The sequence below is a fragment of the Meleagris gallopavo genome, chromosome 1, assembly GCF_905368555.1.
Source record: "Meleagris gallopavo chromosome 1, MGAL_WU_HG_1.1, whole genome shotgun sequence".
In the NCBI taxonomy this organism is placed as follows: domain Eukaryota; kingdom Metazoa; phylum Chordata; class Aves; order Galliformes; family Phasianidae; genus Meleagris; species Meleagris gallopavo.
Genome location: NC_139404.1, coordinates 55433313 through 55453655, shown reverse-complemented (window position 1 = coordinate 55453655; position 20343 = coordinate 55433313). Strand labels below are relative to the sequence as shown.

At 44.5% G+C, this 20343-nt stretch overlaps 1 protein-coding gene across 5 annotated transcripts in view; it reads right to left on the bottom strand.

Annotated features, from left to right (window-relative positions):
• HIPK2 (homeodomain interacting protein kinase 2) overlaps positions 1 to 20343 on the bottom strand; it is a 134074-nt gene that overhangs the window by 43441 nt on the left and 70290 nt on the right. For all 5 annotated transcript variants that reach the window (XM_085228372.1, XM_085228390.1, XM_085228380.1 and 2 more), the window contains exon 3: positions 941 to 1064. In XM_085228372.1, coding sequence (XP_085084498.1) covers positions 941 to 1064 — 124 coding nt within the window. The remainder of the gene's footprint in view (positions 1 to 940; positions 1065 to 20343) is intronic.

Sequence of the window (20343 nt, the reverse complement as noted above, 5' to 3'; positions counted from 1 at the left end):
AGTTAAGCTGGACAGGTACATATGGTGATTTCTTTTTCAGCTGTGCGTTTTATGACTCTTTGGCAGGGGGCGGGGGGAGGAGAAAAAAATCTGCTCTTCATGCTTAGTGTGTGATTTTCAAATGCTTGTAGGTTTTTCAGCTATGTCTGATTTCCTTTGGAATCGCTAATGACCCAGCTCTTCACCGCGGGATATCTCCCCTGCCAAATTTCACCTTCAAAGCTCTTGGCTAAAAAATGCTATTTATGAAAGATGAGACAAAGAAACATTTTCGTATATGAAAAAAATATTTACCCTGTTTTTTGCTTTTTTCTTTTTCCTAAAAGAGAAAAGACCTTTTCCAGGCCACATTTGCAGAAAGCTAAGCAAGACTATCAGAATGGAAACTGTTCTGCAGCCCTGACTCTAGAAGTCACTGTGCTATGTTTTAGGAGTACAAAAGAAGCATAAAAGCCTATGGGGAGAGAACCATGACAGCTTATATTAACTAGAAACTTACACCACTGTGAATGTTCTCTTTCTTGTCACTGCTTTTAATATACACCCTCACAAAGGAGATTATAAAATGCAGTAGAGTTCATGCAGTTTCTTCCAACAAATAAACCTCTATTTAATATTTGCTGTTACTGTAGAGAGAGGGTGCCTGCTCTGTTCAATGATTAGAGACATGTACAGAGTTCTCTAGTCAATGGGAATGTTTACTCTTGGTTGAGAATTCACTTAGGCAGTCAGTTCTTAATTGTTAGCATGCTAAGCAGCACGCTGGCTACTGAGTGTACTCCAAGTGGATAATGAAAAAGTTGACATGGGATGGCAAGAATCACGTGCAAATATCTCCTGTTAGTAAAAACAGGAAAAGTTGCCATCTTTTTGTCACAGTAAAAGAAAAAAACAACACATCTGTGTTCTTATCAATAGCCAGAGTAACATTGGTACCAACCTGATCGTACTCTGAAGCTCCTGGGTACAAAGGCCAGCCCAAGAACAGCTCTGCAATGACACATCCCAATGACCACATATCAATTGCTTCACAAAATGGTAAACCGAGGATGATTTCCGGGGCTCTGCAAAGGAACGGGTTAGAAAACATTAGCAACCAGAATGGACCCACTGATAATCAGGAAGCTGTTTGCTGTGAACAACAGTAAGTGAACAACAGTCCTGCTATAGGGCTCCGCTGGCTGCTGGCAAAATATCTGCTATCAAGTTGGTGAATATTTATCTTTGCAGAGGAGTTCTCTGGCCCCATTTAGTCAAGAGACAGCCCCACTGAGGCCTTACATTTCACAGCAATTTACAAAAAGAGAACTCACATAGTTTTCATTCGACAGGTGGAAAAATGAGCCACCACTGTCACATTCCAGGCCACCCAGATAAGATCCCCACGGGAGGCTTCCAGGCCTGGCTCACTGAGAAACTGCACTGGCTCTGCTACAAAACATCCCCTATTCACCAAGCGCAGTGGGCTTCACAAGCAGCCAACCATTAAATAATCATCATAGGACTGGTATAAAAGGATTACTAACTTTTTAAACAAATGGATACCATAAAACAGAGAAATGACCTAATTAGTTCTATTAGATATAAGACTGTTCCTCAGAGGAAGTAGCCAAGAAACCTTTGCTTTCCAATCTGTCCCAGACACCTGATTAGATTTTCTTTTCTCTTTTAGATGGAATGGGCAAAAAGCGGAGGCAGCCTCACCATATATTTGCTGTCTACTTCAGAAGATATGCACTGAAACCCCTCTGCTCAGTGAGTCTCAGCATGAGCCCAGCTGAGGAATCAGATGAGAAGGCAAAAGCTTTGGCTCCAGATCTCCATGAGGATCCCAGGCACATGGAGGATGCACCACTGCTCCTCCCAACTCCTCTGCACTGGGGCTGCCCATGTACGGCAGGCAGAATATCTCTCATGTTTGAGCAGTAGAGATGTCTGAGCAATCATGGAAGATCCCAACTATGCAACGATGGTCTCTTAGCTCAGACTTCCACAAGTTACAGTCTTTAATTTTCCCACCTCAACCCATATTTCCACATGCAGTTCAATGCTAAGACTTCTGTTTTACACAGGGACCAACTAAAGCTTCTCTCCTGCTCTTGTCTTCTAAAGCCTCACTTTCTGGGGTCAGGTGATGTACAGTAGAAAGGAAAACTTTCCTTCCCATCTTCCTCTAAATATATTAAAAAAAAAGACAAAAAGAAAAAAAAAAAAGAAACATGAATGATGAAAGAAACTTTCATCATTTTAAAAATAGCCTGAGGATTTCTTAGGCCCAGATGCATATTTTGGGAATGTCTGACAATTGAGCAAATCAAGTGTCACTGTCCAGAGCTGGAAACGGGACCCGTGGTACCCAGTCTCCCATCTGTCAACAGGATAAAGTCTGACACCACTGAGATCATACTAAGGATTACCCATTGCAGTGGAAAGCATTACGTTTTAATTGTGCCATTACACAGCCATGTGAAGACAAGTCTCCAGCTAAGAAACCAAGCAAAATGTTTTTTGTTTTGTTTTTTTTTTCTTCTGAGAAATGAGCAAAGACTGTATAAGAAGAACTCATGCCCCATCTTCAGCATACAACCAGTCTGGGGTTGATAGGTAATGACAAGAGCCTCAAACTAGCAACAAAGAAGGTAAATATGAAGGCAAATACTAGGATTTTAAGGTGAGGTTGATTCATGCCACTCCCACAAAAACAAAACAAAACAAACAAACAAACAAAAAAAAAAACCCACAAAAACAACATGCCAGAAACTTAAAAAGCAGCTACTTTTAGCCTTGCTAGTGCAGCCCACCGTGAAAACTTTATTCTTACACCAATCTCTACTTAGGAACAAAGGGTTAATTTTCCTCGTTTTCCTCCTATTCTGCCATCCCTACACACTAGTCGACACCTAGACAAAATGCAGAGAGAAAAAGACAGCTATGGTGACCTGAATCTCATTACTATGTAAATCCTGCATTCAAAGCCATCTGCCTCTCCCTGTCTGCCTTCCACATTGTGAACGAAATGTCCCTGGTCACTAATGAGAGCTCAGCCTCACACTGAACTTCACGTCCCAGTATCTCATGTGGAAGGAGCAGAGGGGTAGACTAGTAGTGGGATATTCCCAATGTGATACCGTCTGGAAACCACCCTGTTCATAAAACACGCATGCACTGCTGTCATATGCAGCACACAGCCCCTTCCTTCTCTCCACACTTGTGCTGCCAACACCTCCAGACCCCTGTAAGAAGGGCTGACCTAGAATTTGAGATTCTGAAATTTCTAATCTTTTTGAGTCTTTAGCTGTACAGTGGGTTTTTCTTAAAGCTCCAGCTTTTGGAGTATAGCAATTCAGAGAGAATTTCTTTTTCACATTTAAAAAAAAAGTTTTGCATCTCCACTGTTGGGAAGTAAAGCACAGAACCAAGATCCATACAGTGTAGACACATAAAAAGCAGCTTAAAAGAATGACATTCCTTACATTAAACCTGACCTATCATTGTGGAGAAGGGAGGTGGTGATATATTTTTATTTTATTTTACCTTTTTGAAAGCTGGTATTCATCATACTCTACCAAGTCTAAGCATTAGTTGTAATCATCAGCCATTCAGTCCCAAACAGAGTACCAATGATGATTTTGGAACAGCAAACAGTGAGAACACCAGACATGAGGCCTTATGTACACCAATTTACCAGTCAATAGGACACCACAAGGACAGGGATCACAGACCATGGAGGCTTCCAGACTTTCACTGAGCAGATATGTCCTCTTTATCATATGTAAGAGAGCTGAAGTCATTCCAGAAGGAATGAAGTTGCCCAGTCCAGCAGCAGTTATTGCCTGTGCCAAGCTTTTCGGTGGAAGAAGCTACGTGTTCTGCAACTAAACAGCTTGTCCACTGATAAAAAGTCTTCCGAACCTTTGTCAGGTGAAGACTGTTTTGTATGCCAAGTTATGGATGCACAGATCCTTCTGCATACACACCTTTATCAAACACAAGGAACTCCCACCTTTCTTAACAAACACATATGCCAATTTTTCGAAAAAAGGTGAGATCTTAATGCCATCCATTCTGGCACAGAGTTCCATGGACAACCTTTTCCTTTAATTAACACCTGAAGCCTGTTGTTTAAAGACTAATTTTCCTTTATCAGGTTTAGATGTGTCACCTCTCACTTCATGTTCACATGGATTGGCCTAAAGATGAAAACAGAAGTTCCTGAATCACCTTTTTTTTTAGCAGAAAGTATTTTTATCTCTTTGCCTTATTCTCCTTTGTTTGCCTTCCTTCTGAATGAAGCAGCTTCGAGTTTCTCAGCTTACCACCCCTCGCATGTTTAGTCCTCTTCCATCATCTGACTCTACATAAAGCTGCTCTTCCTAGCACGACTGCTTGGAGACAGGCTGAACAAAACTAAACAGATTTAAACACAAGGATATTCCCCAGACTTATTTTATGCTATTTGCAGAATGTTTCTGCATTCCAGTCTTCCCTGAACCTAGTATTTTGTTTGCCTTTGGAATGACACGAGGCATTTCAACAGATGTTTTATCTGGGAGCTCCTCTGAGACACACAGTCCTTTCCTTCAGGGGAGCTACAGTTAATTTAGGACACAGAATTATGTAGAAATAGTTTGTTTTTCCTCTTCATATGTTTACTGCCTTTCAGTGTTGCACTGATCTGGAATAACATTGTCTGTAATCTAGATCAAGTCCCTGAAATGTTTCCTGCAGCCTAACCTTAACAATTCTGTGGTGTCTGCACACTTCAGCACTTCACTGCTGGTCCCCCAATTTGCACAGATAATTAATGTATTAAATAACTCTGGTCCTAAAACGTGCACATAAGCCGTTCCACAATTGACCCTTTTATTCCTAAAAGCACTCAGATTTAACTTGGCTGCTTTAAGAATGGTGTAATTTTCTTTTCCATGGGGAAAGAAAATATTTTTGTGTCTTAGGCAGTTCTTATGTGGGATTCCTCCATTTTGCAGCTGGTAACAATATATCACAGGGTAAAGTACTCTATTAAATAAAGTGTGCGCATCATAGTATTGCAATTATAAATCCAAATTCACACGGCAGCAAGTTCTCCCAAACAGCATTGCGTGGTTTACACTGCCTTCAACAAGCCACTTCATGGCTGCACGGTGAAGCGCTTCCCTCCTTGATAACACTGCTTGTTTTAAACACAGACTCGCCACACTGTTCAGTTTTGGTGGTGACCTTGTTTCCAACCACGCAAAGGCAGCTCACTGCCAGATACCTTGGTATGTGCAGGCGGTTCATCTGCAGTGCCCTCAGCAGTAATCTCAGCCTCCAGTATGAGGCACATGGAGGGAAAACAAAACTTCACCTTTTCTGTCCTTTCTCTCCTGTGAGCTGCCTTCAATGTCTCTCAATCAAATGCACTCCTGTGTGGCAGGCAGGCATGCACAGCCTGGTCTGCATCTCACATGTACCTCACTAGTATTATAGTCTCACCAAAGTTAGAAAATACTCACAACGAAGCTGGGAAAGTAAACTGCCCCCATGAGAGACCAAATCTCAGAATCATAGACATGTTTAGGTTGGAGGAGACCTGTGTAGGCCAACAGGCCCATCACTAGGGCTATCTACAGCAGGTTGCCCAGCACCACGTACGGATGGCTTTTTAAAGATGTCCAAGGATGGAGACTGCACAGCCTCTGTAGACAACCTCTGCCAAACAACCTAACCTAAGTTAGTCACCTAAAGAGTGTTTACTGACATTCACGTAGAATCTCCTGCATTTCAGTTTGTGCCCACAGCTAAGTGGGCACCACTGAAAAGAGCCTGGCTCATTCTCTTTGGTCTCTGTCTTCAGTTGGGTTTCACCCACACACCTCCAACTGAGAAGCAGCCAGCCCATCCCCACTTATCACAGCTCTGCCCCTTTCCCACACAGAATTACTGCCCTGGACAGAAAAGGTGGCCTGCTCCTAAGTTAAGTGCTGTGTTCAGCAAGTCCCTTATCACTTGGAACAGAGCTTGAAGGTACACATGTTCTCCAGGGAGCTGCTGGTGTTGGCACAGAACACACATCTCCTCTCCAATCACACCCAATGCATGAGGGTCCCCCCAGGTTCCCAAAGACAGAAGCACAATCATTTGCTTGCACCTCACACATGACCCCATCCTGCTTGCAGGCCTACTGCTAGCAGAGTATTTACTTTAGCAACCCAGCTTTGTGGCAGGGTAATTTCATTGTCTGGTGTTTCTGTCAGGAAAATTAATTACCAGTCTAGCTCACCGACTTTTTCACCCACACATCACAGGGCATTAAAAACAAATGCCAAAAAAATTCATTTTCACAGACATGGACTCAAAGAGCTGGGTTCTTTCTGAATTTTAAAACTGTCCTGCTCAGGGATAATTCATCACCTTCTAGGAAGGCCCCATAGCTGAGTGTCACTCAGCATAGGCCTTCCTATGCAAGTATACACATCAGAAAAAAAAAACAACCCCAAACCAGGTACTGGCTGGCACCTTCTACAAGTCTGCTCTTTGCCTTCATGGTGATGTTTGTAGAAGGAGGCTGCAGACAGCTGTTGGCAGTACAGACAAACCTACAGTGATGCGGTGCCGGCACAGCCGCCCACCTTCTACCTGTTAGTTACTCCTGCCAATGCCTGAACTTTTGGAAGCTGTCACATCTCCATCCAGAAAACTCTGATCAGGGGAGGCACAAGTCTGATATGTTAGCGTGAGTGGGCACTTGCTGACCAGTTGTGTACACAGGCCTCGCTCCTCTGGGATTTGACCAGCAGCTCCAGGAGAGCACTGCCTGGCACCCGCCAGTGCCATAGGACAGATAGCAGTGGGGCCACGAACACTACACACACATACAGCTACCACATAATGGCAGTGAGTCTTGAAGTGATGGGGTTCCATCCTCCTCCAAACTACATCATTTATTTGGCATCTTTATGGAGTTTTCTTCATATCTGCAGACTTGACCTTCTGTATTTTGTGAAGGTATCTTTTTTATTGCAATATACCATAACATGCACCCTCAGCCCTGAGTCCAAGGAGGTAGAGTACGTGACACCTTTTCCAGTCCCTCATTTTCAGCCCTAAATGACTTCTTACTACAGGAATGTAGAAGAAGACATGCTGATCTACTGGGAGCCAAAGATTAACACTAGCTTTTTCCATCCTGGAGGCGTTCAAGGCCACATTGGCTGGGGCCCTGGACAACCTGATCTAGAGGGTGGCAACCCTGACCATGGCAAGAGAATTGGAGCTGGATGGGATTTAAGGTCCCTTCCAAACAAAGCCATTCTGTGACACTTCTCACCACTTCACCTCTCACATTAACACCCTGTATTTCGCAGGTCAGACACAGATACAAACAGTTTCTGGAAAGTACTAGGGGATAGCCAGAATGACTTCCCAGGCCATCAGATCACCAGCACAACCAGTGCTAGAGGGTAGCTCCAATGCTGCATTGCTTGCAGTACCCTTGCCCCCCCCCCCCAAATTAGTTTGCAACACATCAAAAAATATCTGTATCAGCTCAGAGGACTGTATCCACTCAGCCTTCAGAGATGGTTTATATTACAGGACACAAATATAAACTAGTGGCCGGCAGCAAGTGAGGTACGGCAGGGGTTTATTCCAGGACCCATCTTGCTTAACATCTTTATCACTGGCCCAGAGCAGGAGGTATAGCGCAGTCTCGTCCAGTTTGTGGGTGACACCAAACAGAGGGAGCCCTGTGACATGCACCACAGGAGAAGGAGATGTCAGCTATTAACTGAAACAGGGAAGGATCCCACTGCAGAGAAAGAAAACATCTCCACTGAGCAGATAAGTAACTATGAGTACAGGTTGTGCAATCACCATTCCTGGAGGCTTTCAAGCCTCAGAAAGACAAAGTCCCACTTTGATCGCATACCTGACTGTACCCTGAGTAGTGGGTTGGGCTCAGTGACCTCCTGAGGCTCCTTCTCACCTCAACTACTCTGACTCTGTATGGCACAGTAAGTACACACTTGCCAACAGCAAGGTGACCCCAATCCTCCTACGTCCAGGCAAAATACTGAATAGCTGGGAGTGTTTCAGGCTGTTCAGGTGCAGGTCCCAGGGCATTTGTATCAAGTGCACACACAGTTCTTTCTGTCTTTTCAAAATAAAGCAAGTTATACCAGAATTACTTCTGGACTCGAACCGAAAAATTATCATACAAGCTTCGAGAACCTATCATTACTAAGGGCATTCAGTAGCACATAAATCACAGAAGCAGACTAACCCACCCACTCCTTGATACTGTTCATGTTCCACGAGAGCTGATTACAGTGGGTGAAAATACTCCAGAGGATCATGCCAGAGATTCCCAGACCTAGACTGGACCCTGGGAAACCACCCACTCCCTCCCTGCCATGATACAGTGGCATCTGTGCCTATGCCTCTCCTAGTAAGCAGTCAGCCAGTTTGTTTTACAGACCTCCCATGGCGGAGAGACCACAAACCTCACTGTGCCCCACAGGACCTCAGCCCTTGTAATTTTAAGGAATAATACAGCTGCGCATAGCTGACTTGATGTCATGCTTAATTACAACCTGGTGTCAATCTGACATCTATGTAATACATATGGCAAAACATAACTTTATACATCTAACTTCACTTTCCTTATACCCAGTTTACTGCCAGACTGCGTGTCAACCCCCTCTTCCTTCTCTATTTGCCTCAACACATATTCAGTACCTATAAGCTTGTCTTTTCTTTTTTTCCTCCTTGTTACCTATGTCTCTTCTGTTCTGTTGTCTTTTCTGTTCTCTGCATTCACTTCTCATAGATGGAGAAAGATATAGGTATCAAGAACAGGATTTAGGGGAACTAAAATTTGCAGAGGGTGTCATGCCATGTGCCTGCAAACACAGCTCCGTGCTCCTACAGGGGAGCTAATATAGATCACGTGCACCATCTTCAAACACTGGGTTTCATGCGGACACTGAAATACCCTGCACACAAATTGGGTCTTGATGCTTGTCACGACCGTCAGTGTAAGGCTCCTGTGAAAAGATATTTGCTTGGGTTAATTCTGGGGACTTTCTAGCAAACCACACCAAGCACATGCCATCTCTATCCACCTTCCTTGGGATTAAGAAAGATGGACTCAGCCAGGAACACAGAAGCCTGTTTTTATAAGGTGAAGCATCACAGCTGGGAGGATCTGCAGGATCGTTCTCATAGATACACTGCATATATGTTGCTCAGTTTAGGTTAGGGCCTGACCAGTGGTTCCCTTCAGCAAGAGCAAACGACTGAAGCCTTGAGCTGGAGAAAGCAGGGCAGCTGTCTGCAGAAACCAGACAAAAGATTTAGAAACAGTTGCTTTTTTCTCCTCTCCCATGTCAGGCTGTTTACAGAAACCAAGGGATGAAATTCTGCAGACAAGAACACTGAGAGCAGCCTGTCAGTCTTGGAGGGAGGGAGCAGGAGAGGGTGGGGAGCGTAGGCTTCTTTCAGGATTATGGATCATTGCTAAATTGCTCTATCAATTATTAAACCCATCACTCAAAGCGCAGTAACCAAAATATAGCAGATAAAGCCTTTCTCATCCACACTCTACCAGCTGCTCTCCTCCTAAAGCCAGAGGGGAAAGAAAATTCCCGTACTTTGTATTTCATAAACATCATTTTCCCTGTGCCTTGAAAATAAAAGCTTTTTCGGACAAGATACAGTAGAATTGAGCCTGGGGCAGGAAGATATTAAAAAGGATATGCCCTTTTGATTAGCAGGCCCAAGGAAAAAAAAAAAAAAAACAACACAAAATCTCCCCAAACAATATGATTTCTTAGTGCTGAAAGGCTAAAACATTTGTATGTGGATCAACGGAGAGGTACACAGCCATCAGTAGCTGTGTGGTGCCATTTGTCTTTGCCATTGGGTGGACTATGGCAGGGTGGATGCTGTCCCAGGAGAGGAAGGGACAAGGCCAAGAGATGTGCCTTTTTGCTCCCAGGGCACTGCAGATGGACATGCCTGCATGGAATAAAAGGTGGGTTCAGGCTGGACAGCAGGAAAAAATTTTTTACCATGAAGGTTGTCAAATACTGCGGCAGGCTTCCTAGCAAGGCACTTGATGTCCTATGCCTATCAGTGCTCAAGAGGCATTTGAATAGTGCTCTTAATAATACACTTTGACTTTTGGTCACCCCTAAAGTGGCAGGCTGTTGGACTCATTATCTCTGTAGGTCCTTTCACCTACACTATTCTAATTCTGAAGATGGGAGGGGAACATGACTGACCTGCAGACAGAAGGGCTGTCAAGTGGCTGCCCCCGTCTGTACAACAGAGTGTTCCAGCAGCACTGTATGTCCTTGCTGGAGGCTGTGGCTCCAGTTCAGTAAAGCCCTTTACCATACGGGTAACATGAAGCAAATAGTTGCCTGAGTCCTGGAAAAGGCACTGAATACAGTTAAGTGCACATTTAAGTGCTTTGCTGAATCTGGCAATTCTTCATTGCACTTGAGCTGGAAAACTTAAGAGGCAAAAAAAAAAAAAAAAAAAGCTATTAAGCCCAATAATGGAAAAGAAAGCCAGGTCCTGGTTCAGCCAAGAGACACACTAAGCTTGTCCCAGCCAGATGTGTAGCTTTCTACATTCCTGGAGGAAGCCTGACGGGATAGATCATGACCACACTCATCTCTCTGGACTCAGAAAGGAGGGCTCTGTGAAGTTCAGAGAAGATGCGTGATGCTGAGCACCATGACCATTGCCCCGAGCCACAGCTGCTCCACGCTGACCCAGGAGCACAGAAACATGCATGTGGGGTGCTGCAACAGAGCTGCGTCCAATACACTGTGACCCCTGGTTGTTCCCCAAGATAGAGGGGTGGGCAGGGGTTCTCCCAGGTTATGGAAGTAATCAGAGACTAGAAAAGTCATAGTTTGAAAACAAAAGCCCTATCCATGCCAGGCAGTGAACGGATGAGCCACATTGTATTGGGTGCAGAGATCCCCTGAAGGAGGCATCTGATCAAGAGGGGAAGAATGCCAGTTATGTGCTTCCGTTCATGCCACTGCAATGCAACCGTAATTCTGACTGCTTTCTGACCCACAGTATGCAATTTATGCAAATCCAAGCTGTTCTCGCTTCCCTCAGAGCCAAATGTCCACCAATGCCAGATCTGGCTCGACCTTTTTGTTTTCCTTTTCAAATCTATTGTTTTCACTGTGAATATTTAAGACCTTTTGTTGTTTCTGTTGCACTCCTTTGGAAATTAAATAATAATTAAAAAATCCCACAGCACACAGATGCAGTCAGAAGCTGACTCCTTGTCCCCAGCAGCCTCCCAGCCGGCCACTTGCAGCCCCATCCCAATCCCTTATCATTCCAGACCAGAGCCCTGTCACATTTCAGCCAAATGAAGTTCCTCGGGCCTGATCTGTAACATTCCCTGAGACTTCTGATCACAGCAAAACAGTGAAAGTTGCACCAAGCTGTATGGTGATTTTATGGGATTAGGCTGACTACAAAGCCAGCTGCCAATATAAGGCTCCAAACAATTTCTACACTGGCAAACAAGGATACAAACCAGACTCTGGCCATGATCCTAAGATTGGCTTCACAGAGGAAGCAGCAGGTCTGAGGCTAAAAGTATCAAATTTCTGCAGCTTTCCTTTATTTTTTCTCTTTTAATTATGTCCACTGGCTCCTTTTTTTAATTAAAAAGAGACAAAGACGAAAATAAAGTACTTATCCTGCCTGCCTCTTAGAGAAGGAAGCGCTGTCCTTCACTTATCTCTGAAGAGCCACACAGATTTAATATTATTATTAGTAGCTACTATTTGTATTTCTGTAGCACGCAGAAGTCCCAGTGGAGACTGGAGCCCCATAATGCTAGACATTAAAAGATGACGTGCTAGAGACTCTGTCTGTTCCAGAGAATTTATGATCTAAAACGACGTGTGGTGACAATGGAACAGATTGGGGAAGCAATTTGCCCAAGATCATATGGAGAGAGCGTAGCAGTGCCAAGAAAAGAAGCGGGGTCCTTGAGAACAGCTAGTAGACCACCGTGCCTCCTATTCATGAAATTCGGGAGAAACGGTAATGATACAGAGTTTCGAAGGGATTTTCAAAAGAGATGGTATTACTGGGGGGTGAGGCAGTTTCAAAGGTAAAATGACCTGTAAATAGTACCCAGCAAAGCAGTAGCTTGTGGGGAACAGTTCATGAAATTGAGAGCCCAGATGAATGGCCCGCTCAGTGCCTATGCTGGGAAGACATGTATGGTCTACAAAAGCCCTGGGCAGGGTCTGGGAATGGCTGCCTACCCACACACCTACCTAGTGGAGGTATGCACAACTGGGACTGGACTCCAGCACAGTGCTGGAGCTGGATATTTCTGCTACAGAGAGCTAAAAAGCTTCAAATTTAACTCGGGTTCTGTGAAAATAAACATGCACCAGGAAACAAAATGTAAATCTCCCTGTACAAATAGTGGGGCATAGCACTCAGGAAAAAAAAAACCAAACCAAACCAAACCAAACCAACAACAACAACAAAAAACACTCCTCTTTTGTAGAATTAGGGAAACATGAACCCCTCCAAATTTAACTACTTTTGATTGCATTTATCTTCAGGCTAACATCTGGAGGCTGAACCAAGGAACTACTGCATTAGATGTTGTTGAAAAACACACAAAAAAAGGTTCCTGTCCTAAAAGACAGATCCCTGGTCATATTGCAAGACTCAGGGACTCAATGCCCAGCATTTGCTAAGCTGAGACCTGCACAGAAATGCAACCACCAGCCTGGTGCGGTGGGACACACTGGGATGTGCCACAGTCTAGGCTGCCTGCTGTCCCACCATGGGTTACCCAAGGAACACAATGTGGAACAGCTTAAGCAAATCTTCATCAAGGGCAAAGGATCATGGCTAAAATCCCAGGCTGCTGTCACACACGGCTCTCCCAAGCCAGGCAGCACACAGACTCCCCTCCAGCTGGCATCTTGCTTGCCCAAGGCTCTGCAGCCCAAACCTGAGCACCATGCACTCCCCCAGTCCGTGCCCTTCTCATTCCCCGGCCTTCCCTTGGCCTTTCTGCCTGCTTGCTCCAAGCACCAATTAGTGCCCTGCACAGTCCTGACTTTACCTATCGATGCCATACATCTCACAGGACCTGGGCAGGAAAACGGGACATTGGCAAGAAGGCATGCATATGCACACAGAAGGAGCTGCGATGCATGTGGCAGAGTAACGTTTCAGAAGGGAGACTTTTAAAATAACAGCCTTTTGCAAAGTAAGTTCATTCTTCATTTCAAATCATTACATGGAAAATTCAATTGTTCTCCAGTGTATTTCTGTACCAAATCAGGAGACTAAATTCAATCATTAAAGTGTGAAACAGATGAATTTAAATCCATAGTAAGTGCAAATTTCAACACAATTTTAAGTAAGGAGTCGCTCCCAACACCTTCATAACATGTCAACACATAGTCATATATTTGTTTCTGGGACTCTTCAAATGTCTCCTTTTACAGTTTCAATTTTTTCTTGCCAAAACAAATCCTTAAAGCTACGCCGATGTTCCAAAAAAATATAAACATTTTCAGAATGTTAAAACTTTAGATGGCCATGAGAGAAATTTTGGAGACACAAAACTTGCAGAAAAAATGACATAAAAAATAAACTTTTCCTCCACTTTGCCATGCAAGAGTGGGATTTGGAATGAATCCCGTCTGATTAATTTTAACTTCTAATTTGTCCTTGGATCTCACTGCAGTATGGACGTCATTTCTTAATTTGACTGTTTTGCAAGTAGCCAGGACTGCCCTTGTAAAGGGCGAAGAAATCCCCATATATCAGGAATGGTTTTGGCTGAGGGGAGGTTTGGTAATTACTCTGGAGAAACAAATACAACAACCAAAAGTACTTCCCAGGACACAACAGCAAAGATCCACCTTCTTGAAAGAAAGGGCTCCATTATGTATACATTCCTATCTGCTATCATGACTGCCTGTAACCATTTAGCCCTCTATGTCAACTGTGCAGTTCAAGAACATTTCCTGGCATTTTTCACATTTTTGTATGTGTTGCAATTTTATCTGGTGTACATCACATGTTTCCCTCTAAAATGCTTGAACCAAACCATCTTCCTCCTGACAAAGGAGTTCGGAGCTCAGAAGCCTCACTGCAACTCTCAAAAACGTGATCACTTGAGGGCTGTGTTAGAAATTAAGGGCAACAGAGCAGTTTGGGATTTGAGAGATAAAGCCAGAGAAAGTCGTAGAATCATAGAATCATAGAATGGCCTGGGTTGAAAGGGACCACAATGACCATCTAGTCTCAATGCCCCTGCTACGTGCAAGGTCGCCAACCACCAGACCAGGCTGCCCAGAGCCACATCCAGCCTGGCCTTGAATGCCTCCAGGGATGGGGCATCCACAACCTCCTTGGGCAACCTGTTCCAGTGTCACCAGTCACCATTCTCTGAATGAAAAACTTCCTTCCAATATCTAACCTAAACCTTCCCTGTCTCAGTTTAAAACCATTCCCCCTGTCCTATCACTATCAACCCTTGTAAACAATTGTACCCCTTTCTGTTTATATGCTCCCTTCAAGTATTGGAAGGCAACAATGAGGTCTCCTCGGAGCCTTCTTTTCTCCAACCTAAACAAGCCCAGTTCCCTCAATTTTTCTTCATAAGAGAGGTCCCAGCAGCACTGCTGCAATGCAGTGCACCACTGCACATGGCAGGACTTAGGCCGCAATGACAAGGCTGGTCACGAGTGCTTTGCTGACAAACAAGCCCAGGAAGGGGATAACTGTATTTCCCCTGTTATTCTAAGGAGAGGTTCACAGAAAGGTTAGGGAGAAAACAATGCGGGCCATCGATCAGGCGGACGGCTAACCACCAAAGGTTACCGCATGTTCCTGCCTCATTTTTCACATTCATTATCATCCCACGTCCATCCACTGCCCAGCACCAGAAACAGCCACGACTGCTTTATGAATTATAGGTTTTGTTTCCTCGTGGTGTTGCTGCCCTGCTGAAGGATTCAGCAGCGTAACTTCGGCCATCTCCATGGAGAAAGGATGTCCCACAGGGGCCGAGGCGGGATGGAGGTGGGAGGGCTGCAGGTGCACAACGCGCTGCAGGGCAGCGAGGTAGGGGTGTGCGAGGGAAGACTGTTTCCATTCATGAAAGGCTCAGATTTGCTCTCGGATCTTCATCCAACTGAAACAAAATGCCAATATTGCTGAACATACTTAGCACCTCCTGAAGTGCAATCCTACTCTGAACGGTGCCTGTCTAAAAACAGCATCACCAGGCTCCTTGTTTACTGCGTTCTCCCTGATCTGGATTTCTCGGTCTAAAAGAAAAATCACACTTTTTTTCCCTATCTACCAGACCTGCAGACTCAACCAAGGCTTTGAGAGTCACTCCGGATCCATTTCTTGCACATTTACGCCTGCAGATTCAGGCAGGCAAATGAGAGTTACACAGAGATGGGCAGGGGAAGCACAAGGCAATGATTTGAAGACAATGAATTTGCAAGGAACTTGCTCTGTTTCTGCTCCAAGTACAGCATCATGTTCATGATGCAGGGAAGCCTCAGGGTCTTTTTTATACTCTTTATTATTTTGTAGTTTTTACTTTAGGGAAACCTAAAGTAGTTTCCTTTGAGAGCTTGCACTCTGTAATCTCCATTTCTTCCTTCTGCAGTATTTTTGGACCCATGAATTTCAGTTGTAGAATAGTAGTAAATGTGTCTAAATTAAGGAAAACTTCTCCTGCAGCAACAATAGTAAAAAAATACTTTCAGCCATAGATCTGAGAGATATTTTCTTTTTCTGTCCCACCAGAAATTATAGTTAATTCATGCCCTAACAATACTAAAATTCTTATTTCCTAACTGTAACCAAATCTGGAAAAAAACTATGTTGACGCAAAATGGAAAAAAAAAAATATTGCTGACAAGTGAAAAACCCACACAACAAATGCCATGCACTGATACAGAGGTGTGTGTGCTCCCTTCTTTGGGCCCCAGAAAGAAGAAAAGAAGAGAAGAAGAAAGAACTACACTGCAAAAGTCAGCACTAGTAGTTTCAAAAGGAAAGGAAATACAGAATTTCTTTTGAAAAAGAATCCTAGAAAGGTGAGAGCCTTTGCAGTTCCTTTGAGGCTCATCCTTATGGAGAGTGAGGTACCAGGAGGACCCAGAAAAACCAAGGAGCTCCCGGCATCCTTTACACAGGCCAAGAGAACCAAAAGCACAGCACTGCTCCCCTCTGAGGCTAACTCACCATATCGACTGTAACCACGTTCAAAATACTCTTAATGCATTTCCAAATGTTTGCCACGGGTCCAAAACCACAGAGTATCAGCCATCCCCAGAGTTCCAGCTCTGAACAATGAAGAGGATGGTGGAAAAAAGCATAGTGGATCACAGCGCACCTTGGCTCCCACATTTCAGAGGTGCCATACAAAACCTCTCCTCTACATGCTGAGTTCCAAGCCCCTTCTCTACTCAACTCCCAGTGGCTAGTAGCCCCTGCTGTAGTCAGAGGAAGCTTCCCTTCCAAAGCCCTAGGGAAAGCAGCACAAGATGACTTTTGACAGGTGTCCCAGCTGTGGGCACCTCCAGTTCAGCTCTCTGTGTCAGCAATAAGGCCAACATCTTACCTGAACAGAGCTTGCCAGTCAAGCAGGAGAACTGGACCAGGAGACAACTGAAGCTTCTAGTTTTGAAAATGCCTGCAAGATCTTAAAGGGCACTAGGAAAAGAAGAGCCCTAATTGTTTTTAAGACAATTTCTAGGAAAATTTGGAGATCTACTGTGTACAGGTTGAACAAGGGGAATTTTCTTCCCCTTCCAATTAAGTCAATTTACAGTGTTTTCAGGTCGACGAGTTACCCATCAGCTGTGGAATATGCACTGGGGGACATCTTTTGGTTGTTCCTTAATTCCATTATTTATTTACTTGCTAGAGAAACAAAGAACAGCGAGGCGAACCAAAGCCATGCGATCTGGTGTGGAGCAGCAGCAGCAACAGCAGACCCGCCAGGACTCCAATGGGCCCTCTGAGAATCCAGCTCACTCGCTTGCAGAAAAAACCCTCCTCTCCCACTCTTCCTTGAAGCAGCGAACGAGATGAGGGAATGATTAATTAGCTGATGTTTGTAAAGCCCTTTGAAGATGAAAAGTGTTATTTTTATTTTCAAGTCTCACCAAAGAAAAAATAAATAAATAGAAAATTAAAAGAAGGGGGAAAAAAAAAAAAAAGCCACGGAAAGACTTGTGCTTTAACCGAGTGGTTCTGCGAGCAGCAGAATGAAAAGAGCCTGGCTCCCTACGGACCAGGGCCTCAGACTGGAGCTCCCCGTACGGAGCTGCTCTTGCAGCAGCACATTAAGCAGCAAGCTGACACGGCAGCCTTTCCCCCGGGGCATGCATTAACAGGATCTCTGCCCAGCTGCCGATTTTCATGAAACATGTAGGACTTAATGCCATTAAGACCCCTCCCCCTGCATTACATTTGCTTGAACTAGATTTCAAAGTTAAGGGGAACATAGTGGCAATGTGATCATGTACATCTCGATTTGTTAGAAAAGCAGACTGAAAGCAAGTGATGAAGACCCTTAGACACAAAAATGCACTGTGCCTGGCTAGACAAACTGGACGCCAGGTGGGCTATCTTTTCCTGAGGTACAAACTGCAGAAGTGGTTTAACTGTTTCAAATGCTTTGCACCTACGGTTGGAATGTCTTTCTTTCTTTCTTTCTCTCTTGCAGATTTTGTCCTTTGCTTACTTCCTGTGTTCATGGCATTCCGAGGATGTGCTCGTGGCACAGGCACGTTGAGGTGTAGGACAAGGATCCTCTGGAGCTGAGGAGCAGCAAGAAGCTTACAAGTGGGTGCCATGCCTTGTGGAGTTGAGAATAGCAAGAAGATCGATGAGGATTGCAGTGCATTAGTAAAGCTGTGCTTAACACCTCAGACAAGGACAATGAGCAGTGACAGGTCAGGCCTGAAGTGACCTGGCAGCACAGACGGGGAAGACTTAGTGTTGTGCAGACCATTAGGGCTCCTTCAGCTCCATGTTCTCATCAAAACCTCACAGCCACCAAAAATAAACAGGATGCTAGCTTTGAGTTTTTCCTGTTAGATAACATCTGAATATTCATCTTGATGATGATACCTCACATCTCGCTCATTTGTTCCCCCACAACCGGGACCAGCAGTACCTGTCCCACGTCTGCTCTCACCTGTAATTCCTCTTCCTGCTCTAAGCTCAGCACTGCACAAGAGCTGCAAGGTCCTGCTTAAAAACAGCCATCTGGTGAAGGGGCAGGAAGAACCAGTTAAAAACAGACTGGCTCCACCATATGGAGAAAATAATTCACTTGGGCAGTGTAGGAAGAAGCAAACCCTATTATAATAATTGTGTTGCCAAGCGATGTTGCAAGCTTGTTTTTCCCCTCACAGCTTCTGCACTGATGAAGAACAGAGCTTCCCCCATACCGTGGCACCATCCCCAAAGCAAGACCGAGCTGTTCCCCAGGAGTGCTGTGAAATTACCAGGTCACCACCAACCTTCCGCAGCAGTAGCTGAGCGTGGGGATAGGAGCACCTCACACCCCAGCCCTTTCTGCTGCTTCCATTCTGAGTGGAAGCACCAAGACTTTGGAAAGAGATCATCTCTCCCTTTTTCCTTTGTTCGCTCACCCACTCTCCCTCCATGTTGTGGCTCTACACAAAGCTGCATTTATTTCCAGACATGCATGGTTGCACGCCAGCCTTGCAGCTGAAGGTGGACAAGCTCTGTACCATCTCTGGTGGCGTGGAAGGCGGAGTGGGATGCTGCAGACACGATTCCCAGGAAGGCACAATCCTGCTCCAAGGCCAGTTAACGTATTAGTCATTAATTCTGGATAAAAGGAAAGTTATTTGCACGGCCTTGCTTAGACAAGACTGAAGTCATCATGCTTCCCTCCCCCTCCCTCCACTCTCCTTTAATACCTTATTAATATTGTACGCCAGCACTAGCCAATATGCAAATGGAGCTCTATGCAAATATGGCTCCACGTAAAGACAGCTGCACTTAGCTCAGTGCGTCCTAACGCGACTCCAGAGGAATAGCCAGGGGAAAGCTAAATCATGTAGAAGATGGAGAATGAATGTCTTAACTGCCAGACTTTCAGGGAGAAAGCTGCATGCGTGTGTCTGTCACAGCAGAGTTTACCAAGTTTTGTAGAGGAGATAAGGTCGTTAATACTCTGCTAAATTACAGGCTGCCAGGAAGCCAAAAGGACTGCCCTCCTAAGCATCTAGGGCTCTCTCGTTCAACACCTACTTCTCAGGTGGACGTTGAAGTGTAGCTCCACTCTGCAAAAGCCGTACTTTCTGTCTACTTTCCTGTTCATTGTTTCTCCATAATTCCACATCAGATACGCTTAGTTTCTAGACAGGAACCTTTATACAGGTTTTCCCCCAAGCACAGTCCTGCAAACAACAGCCCTGAATCTGAAAGTCAATCACTTTCTCTCCTTCCCAATCACTGCTACATGCACTGCATTAATTGCTGCTGGCGACCAGGAGGTCCCCAGGTATAGTACCAATGACGGGCAGAAGCATTTCTGCTGAGAATTTTGAAGAGAGACCTAACAGAATGAAAACTTTACCTTAATGCATATGCTATACAGGCCTTGGAGCAGAGGTTGGTGGAGGATGTCCACGAGAGCTGCTAACTACCTTACTTGGCTGCAATGAGAATGAACTTTCACTTGGCTCTTGCTGCAGGAAGCCAGACAGCAGGTCAGCTATTTGGGTCAGATCCAAGCACTCTGCAGTTCTATAATTTCTATAGAGAAGTTTCTATAGATGAAGCTGTTGGTCTTTCAGAAACTTTAATACCCCTGAGTAAGGCAAGTACACTTTATTATTGCCATTTTTTTAGCTGGGAGGACCAAGAGATGTAGGAGATAAATAATTTAGATAAGATCATACAAGCAAGCAAACAAACAAATTTCCTTTATCCCAACTTTGTATGTTAGCCACAAGATCATCTTTAGATAAAAGCATCAGGTTTATGAGTAATTCATTGCAATTGGTGACCTTGCATTAAGAAATATTTAGCTGTAAAAGACAGCTGAGAATGCGTTAAGGTCACTTGGAGCACTTCTTGAGAACAAGGAGTCCAAGGAATGTCATCTTTGTTGAAGAACTATTTGGAGTGAGGTTCCCATCTGGAAAGCTCATCTGCTGGAAGTGACAAAGGAACTAGGGCATCTGCCTTGCCCAATAAATACAGAAACAACATGTCCCTGCTCTTGGCATAGGAATCATGAATCTCTGAGGAGCCAGAGCTCAG